Source organism: Morchella sextelata, assembly GCF_020137385.1.
Source record: "Morchella sextelata strain SCLS chromosome Unknown scls_18, whole genome shotgun sequence".
NCBI classification, from domain to species: domain Eukaryota; kingdom Fungi; phylum Ascomycota; class Pezizomycetes; order Pezizales; family Morchellaceae; genus Morchella; species Morchella sextelata.
The window spans coordinates 1,366,992-1,380,060 of record NW_025408633.1 but is presented as its reverse complement, the minus strand read 5'-3'; the positions used below and the strand labels follow the sequence as shown (position 1 = coordinate 1,380,060).

The 13,069-nt window shown below is 50.2% G+C and overlaps 1 protein-coding gene across 1 annotated transcript; it reads left to right on the top strand.

The window, feature by feature from the left end:
* Positions 1-3,892: 3,892 nt before the first annotated feature.
* Positions 3,893-6,032, top strand: H6S33_004859 (uncharacterized protein; the record flags this gene model as incomplete). Its single annotated transcript, XM_044836225.1, has 3 exons — positions 3,893-3,962; positions 4,360-5,085; positions 5,146-6,032. 3 exons carry the CDS (start codon positions 3,893-3,895, stop codon positions 6,030-6,032), a joined length of 1,683 nt encoding a protein of 560 aa, XP_044690832.1.
* Positions 6,033-13,069: the final 7,037 nt, after the last annotated feature.

Here is a 13,069-nt window from a genome sequence, read left to right as displayed (position 1 = left end):
TTAATCACTTTTCTTATCCGGCCTTTTTACGGTCTATCACATTTGTTACTTGTTATTATTTTTCCTAGAAATCTACTTGATGCATGTTTAGGTCTTGTTGATGCATGTTTAGATCTTGTTACGTCTATTTTCCATTTTTGCTATTCTTCATTTATTTTCGTGTGCGTACTATACTTGGCGGCCAATCCAGATGGATAAGTGAATAGGACAGAGTGAACTCCACCGCTGCTGATGTCAACCTATCGCTCTGAGGCCGATCGGGTAGTTCAGGAAAAAGACGATGCATCTTTCATCTGTTCACAAACGGCCGGATACCGGCCATTGATGCGTATATATATGATATAACTAGCCGCATGTAAATAAATACCGTCGAATCGCCATATAAGGGTACAAAAATGGCGCGAAGTCGTACCATCATAGGGCGTATACTCTTATAAACAGGGATAATTTGTGTCTACAAAGGCTATTATAGCCCGAGAACCAGTTACTGATCTGGTTGGTTGGAAATAACCTTCTCCGGTATATGATTTGATAAGCTACTTCAAATCCTAGACCATCTCCAAGGAGACGCTCACGGAAAATTAATTCGCTGTTGAACCACATGCATGAACTAGATCCACGAGTGATATGTTGTGATTGCAACCACCACAAAGTGGCAGTATCACAAGACAATGTCGCACAGCAACCTACATGTGGCACAGCAAAACCTTCAGAGCAGCCTCTCGCTACCCTTTAAGCCGTGATAACCATCAGTATTAGGCTCATCTCTTTCTACTCGAGCTAGACATTTATCCTCTCCACTCTAAGCGCGCAGAGCGCTGTCGCACAAAAAGCAAGAAAAATCTCCCTCGATCCTCAATGCCCAAGTTTGACGCGGATACCTGCAGAAGAGGGCTTGTTCCAAAAAAAAAAGGGCCGAAGGCCAAGCTTTTTGTAACTATGCTATTTTTGGAGTTTGCGGAAAAGTCAACATATGCCCCCAGCCTCAACGCCAGCTTAGAGCAGAGCCGCATCGATGTGGTGACTGGGTTTTGCTTTTTATATCTACATGCGTATTCATCGTGGAATACTACGGCAAGGAAAGAGGGATGCATATGTAGGATAGAGGTTGCATACTGTATATATTCCAGTGGCAATTGAGTATGATTTTGGTGCTGAGGATAACTCGGTTTAATTAGCTAGAAAGTGCAGGATCTAGCTAGTACTAGCTTAATCTGCGAGGAGGCCAGATGGAGAGGAGCCTTATGTATGGATTTAGACTCTTTCTTTGTTTCATGTTGCATACGTAGAGTACATGTACTCCACAATATTCACCGTCATTACCCCTCTTCGTGAAGATGATGTCGCCGCTTGCACTTCACTTCGATAGATCTACTGCAGAACATATATACATGATCCAAAACCTGCCAAAAGCCATGTCTCTCCATTACATAATTCACACCCAGTTCACTACTGTCATCCAAAGGCAAATGTCGATAAAGGACAACAATGACAGTCGATCAGTTGGAGAAGCAGGTACCTGGCCAGTTGAGAGAGAAAGAGAGAGACGTGGTCGGTTGAGGGAGTGGGTACGTGGTTCATTCAAGTAACGAGACGATACCTGTCTTTATTATTGATTAGTTAAATAGCTAAATAGACCCCGTCCTTCGCAATAAATCACGTTTTACCAGTTTATCAGCAAACACCTACGAGAAGTAGCAGCAATGTACCATCGCAACTCAACACGCCAGATCCCTTGCTGTCCCGTGCGAGATCCTCTGGGTTTTTTCTACTGTAAGGTCAATTTCCTATCTCGGATCCAATCTCTAACACGCATGTCTCTAACGGCCCTTACTCAGAAAACCTATCGTCAGTTTCCGACGTTGCCGAGTTTGTGGGTGTGGCTACTGATACATGGCTTGAGCTCGAAATAGAATTGTGCTCAAAAGAGAAATCACAACAAAGGAAGTCGGTCAGTACAAAGCAAGGTGATGAAAAAGGTTCTGGACATTTTGGCCCGTGACGGTTGAATTTCAGTGGCTGAGCTTTTGGAATTGTTTCGATCTCTCGCTTATGTGTTTTATAATACATGTTACTGGGCCCAGTGTTTGCTTGATTGAAGGTGAGAGGCCGTATGACAGTTTCGATTAAGTACTAATGCGGCTATCTGCATATTGTTGCGAGTGGGGTATGTACTCTACTCTCGAATCTCGTGCACGAGGCCAGACATCCGATGGACTTGCCGAATTGTTGTTATTTTGGTCGGTCTGGCTTAGTCCGGGGGTCTCCATGCGTAATGTGCTGCAGTCCAATTGATCTCGCCCATAGGCACAAGTCACTGCCATTGGAAGCCGGTCACACCGCGGGCCGGTATTCATATCATGGCGTTACATATCCTTCATCTTTCCCACCGCACGTCATAAGATGCCACCAGCCAAAGAAAGCACTTACCAAATCGTCCTGTTTGGCGCCGGTCGTGTGAACCCTGGATCGAGCCTGCGGGTGCGGGTGCGGGTATCGTTTCAACACACATAGGAGCACGGCGATCTTGCGAGCCACCCACAGGACTGGGCTGGTACTGGGTGGAGATTTCTACCGAGATGAAGTGCCCAAAAAAATCAGAAGTGCTGATCTAGATCATGCTCTCAGGGCGTCAATACATTCACACTTTGGCCCCCCGTTTGTGGGTTTGAAGCAAAATTTAAACCCGGCGCCATGTCTTCAAGGGATGTGAGACCGCATGTACATGCCAGGGGAGGCTTCATGCAGACTCCAGTCCTCCCTTTTGGGGATTCTTAACGAACTCTCAAAACGCTGTGTAACGGTTTATATATAAGCAAACTGCAAAACTCTTGAACCTCCTGCGGCGCTTCGAGTCGCCAGCTCATTGCGGAGAAGGGAACTTCAAACATGAATAGTAATTTTAGGGTTCGATAGAAAAAAATTCACAAAGGGCCCAGCAATCGTGGATCTATTCGTTGATGATGATGGAAGAGGGTGTGCATGTTGACCAGAAAACAGCTAGCTCTTTCATGAAATTATCAAGCCACAGCGGGCCGGAGATGAGGATGGAGATGAAGAAAAAGTGCAACTCTCACGCTGTATGCACTCCGTGGTATTTAGAGTAGAGGATATGCCAAAAGTTCTAGAGTTGGCCAGGTGCGTATCGGAAACCGTTGTGTTATGCTGGGGAGATATACCTACATTCCAGAGAGAGAGAGAGAGAGAGAGAGAGAGATGGCGAGAGATGGTGAGGGCTATTGATTGGGTGGGCATGAAGGGGCTGGAGCAGTGATGTAGTGCTACATACGAAGACTTAGTAGCTAGGTCACGACAGATCACTCGCGAGGTACAAGTAGTTGTATCAACCAGGATGATATGCGATAGATAGGGGGTATATGTGCTTTGCCGTTACCTGGGCAAACGATAAGCACCCTAATTAAACACAAGTACTATGGCTACGGGGTAAAATCTAGACGGATGTACATACTTGTACATATCACTACAGGAAATCATTAAATATCTGCAACACAGAGATCTAGACTATATATAAACACTACGAGCTAGACTAGCTCTCTCTCTCTCTCTCTCTCTTCTCCTCTGCTTGTTTCTGCGTGTTGGAGATTTCCCCCCCCTTAGATGCTCTCTCTCGCTAATAAACACTCCCTTCGATCGTACCTATATCCGCGAGTGCACAATGGGGGTTCACTCCCCACACCCACGTGCCAAGCTCCCCCACCGGGAGTGTGTGTGACACAACATACGGGTGTGCTACCAACGCTCTGCCGCCCCTGCCCTGCCCTGCCCCTGGTCATGTCGTATTCCCAAGTTTAGAGCACGGTGCAGCAAAAGAAAAGTGCTCCATGTAGAAGCACAACACACGGTTGGTTGGCTGGCAGGCGACCATGCACCAATGGTGCAGCGTGCAGAGGAGAATATCTTTGTTGTTCAAGAGGAGGACGGGCTGCTGGTCGTGGCTGTTTGTTTGTTTGTTTAGTTTCCTCTCTTTTTCTTTCGTTCTCAGCTGCTTGATCCTCATACATAGAGCTACCCAGTGACTTGAGTTTCGAGATTCCGGCCGTAGTGGTCATTACCCCCCCGTACAATACGTGAGTGCAGTGAGGTGCGGTGTGGTTTGTGCTCTCGGACTCACTCTCCGGCTACTGCGGTATTACACTCTGCACCTTTCCTGGAGGGAAGGAGTGGAGTATTAATCTGCCACCCACATTGATCACATCGCATATATTCACACCATCTACCACCCCCCCAAAAGCACACACACAAAAGGGAGGCATCTGCCCGTTATTTTCCTTTTTCTTTCTTTCTTTTTCCTTCTCCTCTGCCTCTCTTCACACCCGCGCTGCTGCTTCTTCTCTACAGACCAGACCAGACCTACTCCACCCTCCACCACCACCTTGACAGCAGCAGCAGCACGTACAGCAGCAAGACCGATGGGCCCGCTCCCCCTCCGCCCCCGCCCCTCCAAGCGCCAAAGCGACTGCCCAGCAAACTCGCAATGGTACGTCTGCTCCGCCGGGCCCGGCTTCCGCGGCTGCTGCTCCACCGACCCGTGCAACTCCGGCATCTGCCCCGCCGCAAGCCAGCCCGAGGACACGACCACCACCAGCACTGCGCGCGCTACTGCTGCTGCTACGACTGCTACGATGACGACGAGTCGGGGGGGGATTGTGGGCACGCCTGTCGCGCGCACGACGACGCTGCCGGTGAGCGGTACGGCGGCGACGTATCCGACGTATCCGACGGTGCAGACGGTGCAGACGGCGACGGGGGCGGGCGTGGAGAGTGAGAGTGCGAGTGCGAGTGTGACGACGGGCGGGGGCGGGGGGGTGGTGACGGTGGCGGGCGAGCGGAGCACGATTACGTTGAATGCGGGGACGGCGACGGTGACGGGCGCGGGTGGGGGGGCGACGGGGCTGGCGGATGGGAGCGGTGGCAGTGGCAGTGGACCGAGCAGTGGGGTGAATGTGGCGCCGATCGTGGGCGGGGTTGTGGGCGCGGTTGTGGTGGCTGTTTTGGTGCTTGTTGCGGTGGTGGTGGTGGTGAGGCGGAGGCGGAGACGGAGCAGGGAGGGGGCGGTGAAGCAGGGTGGGTGGTGTCTTCTTTGCGGTTTAATTTAGGTGTAGCTGCTAACGTTCGCGGTCATAGGTTTCTTCAGCACCCTCTTCCACTGCACCCACTCCCCCGCCAGTCCCTCCCCCTCCCCCTCCGCCCCTCCCACCAGCTTCTTCGGCCTCTTCGCCAAGAAACCCACCGCCCACCCCCCGCACTCCCCGGGCCTCTCAGACATGAACAAACACACCCCCCCCCCACCCCCCGCCGAGATGCCCACGCCCACGCCCACGCCCGCGCACGCGCACGCGGTAGAGCTGGAGTCCGACGCCGTCTCTGCGCCGTCCGAGCTGTCGTCGGGGTCGACGCCGCTCTACCAGAGCAGCGCGTGGACGCCGAGCGCCGTGAGCACGTCGAGCACGGGTGCCGTGCTGTCGCCGAAGCGGGAGACGCATTATAGCGATTCGAGTACGGCGGGCGTGCCGGAGCTGCCGGGGTCGGGGGCGGGCGCGTATGGTGGGAGTGTGCCGGAGCTGCCGCCGGGGGGGTCGTATGGTGGCCATGGCGGGGGGATGCGGCCGCAGGAGCTGGCGGGGGGGTCGGCGCATGGGCAGCAGCATTCGCAGCACTCGTATGGGCAGCAGTCGTTGGCGCCGCAGCATTCGCAGCACTCACAGCGCTCCGACGGGCAGCGCTCACAGCCGTCCGGATTCCTCGGCCCGCACTCGCGCCAGCAGCTGCACGACCACGGCCCGCAACCACCGTCCAGTAGTGGCGCGTCGCAGCCGGGACTGAGGGGCGGAGGGTGGCCGGGCGCGGGTATGGTCGCCAATCTGAATAACAGCTTGAGGAGGAAGACGGGGCGGCAGCAGCAACAGCAACAGCAACGGCAGCAGGGGCAGGGGCAGGAGACGCATGTCATGAGCTGGATGGACTATGAGTCGGAGCCGGGGAGCTCGGGGCAGGGAGGGGTCATTCGGTAGGTGTGTAGTGGGGGGAGGGGGGGGGAGGGGGGGTGTATAGGATAGGGTACGGGTACGGTTTGCATGCGTTATGGTTATGGTTTTGGCGGGAGTTTTTGGTTTCGAAGTTCTTTTCTTTTTACACTTCGGTCTTGGATGCCTTTTTTTTTTTTTACTTCCTTTCTTTCTAGATCTTTTTATTTCACGCATTGCATGCATGCATTACGGTTCTATCTACCGTTAAGACAGATCTGATCATGAGCTAGGGTCCGGTCGGTGCGCTTTCTTCTTTCTTTTTTATTTTTCACTTTTTTATGACGACTATTATCGTAGCCATCTTGGTAGCAATAGCAGGCTACGGGAAGCTGTATTTTTAATGTGTATAATCCATTTTTTTTTTCTCTTTCTTTCCTTTTTTTTTTCTTTCTGCAGTAGAAGTAGCCATACACGTCCATACACACGCTTTCACGGTGAGCGTTCTCCCGCGAGGGAGATGGTTTGTATCACATAAGCGCCCTGCCGGAGTTTGGGTAGAGTACCGCACAGTGGTGGCAGGAAAGGCAGGAAAGGCAGGCAGGTAGGCAGCGGATGGAGCGGATATCTAGCTATGCCAGTGTCTTTGTGAATTAGTATATATGTAGACTGCGGCATTTGAGCATGAGTCTAGTCTAGGTCTGGCTTTCGGTCAGCAGTGCGTTGCATATCGGTGGCAACTTTTTAGTTGTTTCTGTGCTTTTGTGCTTTTGTGCTTGTGCTTGTGCTTTTATGCTCGAGTAGAGTAGAGCAGAGCAGAGCAGAGCAGAGCAGAGCAGAGCAGAGCAGAGCAGAGCAGAGCAGAGCAGAGCAGATAGATAGCTGAACATGGACATGGGTGGAACCTACTGCGTTAGGAGCCTGCGGTGGCTTAGCGAGATTGGGGGGCCGGTGCACGGGGTTTAGTTGAGGGTTGGGTAGGGTTGGCGGCGGAGGGAGGCAGGGGACAGGGGCGGCGTCATGGGGTGTCACTCGCTTTGGTGTGGGGTGTGCATGTGTGTGTGGTTAGGGTTGTGGACTGAGAATTAATGCCCGCGCAGCTGGATCCCGTGCTTGGTCGAATAGACCGCGGCGCTGTGTGTCGTCCATGAGAGCTCACTCCGGATCTCCTTGGTCGTGTTTGCAGCTGCAGCTTGGGTGTGTGTGTGTGTGTGTGTGTGAGCTAGTGGGTTTGTTCGCTGAGTGCTTGTGCCTGTCGTGTGGGGGCACAGTGGTGGAGCTGGGTGGGAGAAACGCATCTTGGCCTGGGGGATGGGACGACGACACTCTGTACCGTTAGGTGAGGAGGATAAATCGGGAGGAGGATAAGTCGGGAGGAAAGGAAGGAGGGACTCCTCCTCTTCTCTTTTCCTCTCTCCAAGGCCCAAGACTCGAAGAAATTCTACAATTCGATTCTATTACTACATCTAAATCTCTCCCTGAAACTGCTTTCTGTACCCTTCCTCTTCTCGATCTAGCTACATAGTCGCGTATTAGCTACAGAGCTATAAGGTCGATCGGGTTTGCTAGCTACTTGCGCTCCGGCCTGTCCACGTCATGCTGTACCGATGGCTTTTACAAGTCTTGTTTTCCAATCAGGTATTGTTCGCGGGTTGCCGCTCGTTCCACCTAGCTACACACCTAACGTACAGAGGCCTTCCGATCTCTCGACCCGGTCCCCGGGCACTGCAATCGAATACAGACTCTGAGCTCGTGGATCATGAGCTATCACTCGGTTCGTGGTAAACCTGTTTCTGCTTAGGCGCGCCCTGGGCACTGGGTGGGCAGCTCGGGTCCGGGGGCGGGGGGGTACGGGTCTTACGCCATTAGAGAGCTAGAGGTTTCGCAGCGTCTATTCAGATCTGCAGGCTGCGGGTCCGGTGCGCGCGGGGGGGGGGGGAGGGGGGGGTGGGCGGGCAAACAGTCAGAGACATCCGGCGGTGCGCCAAGGAGGTATGGTAATGCCTGGAGTGAATTGACCACATGTAGGTCAAGTACTCTCTCTGCTCTGGTTTTTGATATTGAGGATTACGGGGCTATGGTCTTGTTTGCTCGACCACTGGCTTCCTGCTGGACTGTGCGGGCGGGGGCCTTGGAAATTCGAAAAGAAAAATCTGCATGTTTTATATGTGGCCGTGATCGGGTGCGTGCGTGCGTGCGTGCGTACGTACGTGCGCGCTGGTGGCTGTAAAAGTTTTCAGTCGGCGCGCGCGGCATATATACCGAGATACTAGTATCCACTAGGCACGCCGCTCTCTCTCCAATTGGTGGCGTTTAATTGGCAAAGCGGAGATGGGCGGATTTCTCGTAGGGTCTGTAGATCGATCGACTGGAGATATTATCAGCAAGACTTTGACTATAAAAAAAAAGACTCGCTTTCCTTTCTCCGTTTCGTCCGATCTTTTTTTTTTTTTTTGAATTCAACGACTATAAAGCCCCCTTCAATGATTATAATTAAAGTCCGCTTCGATCCTCCATTTCTTCCTCCATTTCGTCCTTTGATGATCACAAAGTACTGCTTCGGCGGTTAGAAGATCCTTCAACGATTGCGAAATCCTTCCACGACTATAAAGTCCTTCAATGATTTCCTTTAGCGAATTCAATACAAAGCACTCCTCCGGCCCCCTTTTCTTCCACCACTTCGCCCTTCATCGGTTAGTCCTTCAACGACTATAAACTTGAACGATTAGTCCTTTAACGACTATAAAGTCCTCTTCCTCTCTTTCGTCCTTCAATTATAAAGTCATTCAATCACTATAAAGTCCTTCAATGATTCCCTTTAGCGATTACAAAGTCTTCCTCCTCCCTCTCTTCCACCACTCTCCCCCGCCGATTAGTTCAACGACCATAAAGTCCTTTAATGATTAGTCCTTCAACGATTAGTCCTTCAACGACTATAAAAACCTTTGCACTATAGGGCGGGCGAAGGCGCGCTCCTAGATATTCGTAACGCGCAAAAGGGGGGGACGGGCCTGCTGATACCACGCGCCGCCTTTTAATTTCCCAGCTGGTTCGTTCGGGGGAAATCACCAATGACATTGCTCCTGGTTTCCGTTGGACCGCGCCGGCAGTTGTGGCGGCACAGGGAGTTCGCCGAGCAGCATCTTGAGCGATCAAGTTCCTTCAACCTCGACGATAAAGTCCTAGCTACGTATAGGCCATAATTTTGCCGAGCAGCTGGCGAATGCCGGCGGAAGAGAAAGCAACTTGGCATGGGCAAAGAAAGCGCTCCTGGATCGGTGGCAAAAAGGATCGTCGATATGGATATATATATCTCTCGGCTTACACACTGGTATGCTTGGATTCCCTCCGGCCGCGTGGCAGTGCTCTTCACCCGCCTGCGAGCATGGCCGGTCATCAGTGGTCCAGCACCATGCGGTTCAATAGCACACGGTGCAGAGCGCGATGAGAGCAGTCCAAATAGCACACGGTCCAACTGTGTGTGTGCCGAATCAGGCATCAGGAATTAGGAATTAGGAATTAGGAATTATATGCCGTGTGCCCCGCGCGGGTCCATAATCGTGGGCTAAGCAAGTACATAGCTCGTCCGCCCCCGAATATATCGCCATAACCAAGCAGCTCGAGCTCGTCAACCTCCAAGGCCATTTTATCCAACCTAAGCAAGCAGCGAGTGCAACGCAAACCCCCAAGACCTCGAGTCTTCATAAGCAAGCAGCTCGCCAACCTTCAAGCTCATTGCCCAGCCTAAGCAAGCAGCGAGACAACCCCCCCCCCCCGAGTCCATCGCTATACAGTACTGATGGAATACGGTTGAAAAAACTCTTGTCTTTTCCTTTAATGCAGCGGGCCTGTCATGTCCTTCCATAGGGTACTTCCTTATCTCCTTTGTCTGCTTTTCCTATCAGTGTCATGTCCGTTGTCCTATTCAATTTTAGGATTAGGATCGTACTTTCAATAGCGGATATCATTTCTATCATGTACGTATTGCTGGGTGACAAGATTTCTCGTGATTTTGTACGTGGGTGGGTCATGAAGCCACTATAACTCCGCGACTGCAAAAGATATAAAGGAGATATGTAAGTAGTTATGTGATTTGAGAGCGTAAGATTGATAGAACATAGGATTGATAGAACATAAGATTGATAGAACATAAGATTGATTGAACAAAAGATTGATAGAACAATGTACCTCCTAGGTACGAATTCCGATTACCGACTTTGTGAATTAGTCTTTTGGGCAGTTTCTGCTGGTTGCCATGCAAAAATCACGAGAACTTTTGTCACCCGACAATACCATGGCAAATATCAGTCCATGGACCGTGGCATACCTATATCGGGTGCCCGGTGGTTCAAAACGAGTGGAAATTGGGGGGAAATTCTAATATCGAGAGCGGGATACCTCTCAGCGGTAATGCGGAGGTCCCGGCGTGGTTGGAGAAATTGGTAATGTGCGTAATTACCGAGTGATCTCGTGTGAACGACCGCGGCCTTTTAATTTTTGGTTAGGCTCGATTGACACTGCAGCTGGTCGGAAATAAGCTAAGTCGGCTTGGGACTACAGATATGTGGATTCGACTGTTGGTGAATCACTCGATCCACGGAGTCGGTTTTCTTCCAGATTCGATGGTGATAAGACCTGCTTGGGGTGTGGAGCGGTGTACTTCATCCAAAAGATGCTATATGTATATGATACTACACGTTGCCTAAATGCTTGGGCGGGGGGCGATTTAGGATCGTATCGATTTACCCATTATGTTTCACTACATGTAGTTTCCATGATGTTTTCATGTCTACCACTTGTAAGTTATACCAATTCAGAAAAAAAAAGAACAGGTCCAAACAGTCCAAACCACTCCCAGATGACAAGTGAAAGGACCACCTGGTCGTTAAGTTACCCCCCAAAATCAAGTATGCCTTATCCTTTTCTGCACATTGGACTCTTAGTAGTTGGCTATAAATCATGTTTTAAGACTTTGATAGGCTTTTAGGCAGTGATGAAAGTCCGCTCCGGATAAGACTACGGCAATTTGTTTTGCTTTTACCGATACGGCTATAAAGTACATATAGTTATGCCCGGCCGGCCTAGACTGCTTGAATGACTGAGAAAAGGAACGAGACTTGGGGTCGCTAAAAACGGGATCGAGGTATCAAGCAGGAATTCTAATATGGTCTCGATATCTCAAAGGTAGGAGTTATCGAAAAAAATCAACTAGCTTTCTACTTCCACAAAATAAACTGCGAGTACATACATAACTCGCCTTGAGGGTTCTTGTCTCCACCATGCGCACGTCAAACTGAGTGTGAGCAAAAAAGAAAAAGATGTGTGACAGAAGTGGGACTTGAACCCACGCTCGTTTCCGAACCAGGAATTGATGTTAAGAGTAAGACCTTAACCTGGCGCCATAACCAACTCGGCCATCCTGCCATGCCGCTAAATGTTTGATAAGCTTTTTTGTTCGGTCAAGGTAGTCTGGAGACTTGGCATGGCAGGGTGTTTGAGCCGGGTGGATTTTGTTTCCTTTGTCGGTTGCGGGAAAAAGGTAGACGCCTTCACTAGGGTATGGTGCTCACGTGGGTATGGTGCAACAACTAAGAACGAGAAAAGTGGCCATAAAAAATATTTTTAGATATAATTCTCGGTGCAAAATAAGGACTTCTGTTGATTTTTCTCGAATTCTCCATGCTCATTTGAACGTTGCACCATACCACTGTGAGAACCATACCCCGTGAAGGCGTCTATGAGCTAACCGAATTGGGTGGTGTGATCTGGGGAACTAATGAATTGCGTATCGCTCTTCACGGCATACGCTAGCTGGTCCAATTGCAACCGCTCTTCACTTCGTAATATGAGTTTCTCATGTCAGTCTGGACTCCCATGAAGTCCCAATATTATGTGGAATGCCATCGTTTGAATTGGCCCTCTGTCAGTGCACCTCGGCAGATAATTTTGACAACAAAGCTTAAGCTTAGGGGCACCGTATAGACAAGCAACCACGGCCAGAACATAAGCGTTTTGATATCTTATAAGCTTTCTATTATGCCTACACCTTGCATGCATGTAGCGATCGGAGTTTAGATCCTGGCCCCGACTGATGGTTCAAGTATGGTGGTTGTAATCATAGAGTATCACTCGATTCTGTTCGCTTCGGAGGCGAGTATGAGATATTCTCAGTGCTACTGAACGTTTTCTCACACCATGACAACACTCCTAGAGTCCTAGCTTGATTCTTACCACAGACACGCTTCAACTCCCTCCGAATACCTGTAACACAAGTCAGTAATCTCCAGGATCGTCGCTTTTTTTGGTCACATCTATTGGTTACACTACAAGTTAGTCCCCAAGGTTCCTAGAATGGTCCGGTTTTGGCGCAGTGCGGCACAGACCATGTCTTCACCGAATCACAGGCTCTACCGGGGTAAGCAGTTTGTGGGGTAAAGTAAACACTTTTGAGCAGAAGATGTTTTACACAGGTGGAAGTGACGCCTCTTACCTGTTGTCGTGAGTGATGGATAGTACCTCATGGAGAATATCCCGCACATGATAAGTACAAGTGTCCTGAACCTTTGTAGGGGCAATCGTCCGGTTACAATGTATATACTAACTCTAACTTAGATTTACTCGTTAAGCCGAAGCCTGTTTTGACTTTCTTAGCGAGTTCTTTGTCTGTACCATAGAGGAATCCTCCTTTGTTACTATTTTTGGCATCAGATCCGACAGAATGGTTAAAGAAGTTCGAGAATACTTCTACAACCTTCAATAAGATGCATACTCTACTCCAAAAACGGAAGCTAGCTGTCAAAGGTCGCTGTTGAGGCTGGGGATGCCATCTATCGTGATGGTAACAACGTTTGGTGTTGCGATACATGCAGTTCACCGGTATTAGCAAGGATCCCCAGGTACATGTACTTCCTTGGTAGGGCACGACCGGTCAACAACACCAAGCACTCTCACGAGAATAATGCTACTGTGCCGTGAAATACCTTTGACCGGTTGAGGTGTTGCAAATAGCTACCCTTAGCCGAGCTACTTGGTACTCATGAGATGATGTATATATTCCTCCATCTCAGTTGTCAGTTACTATCTCC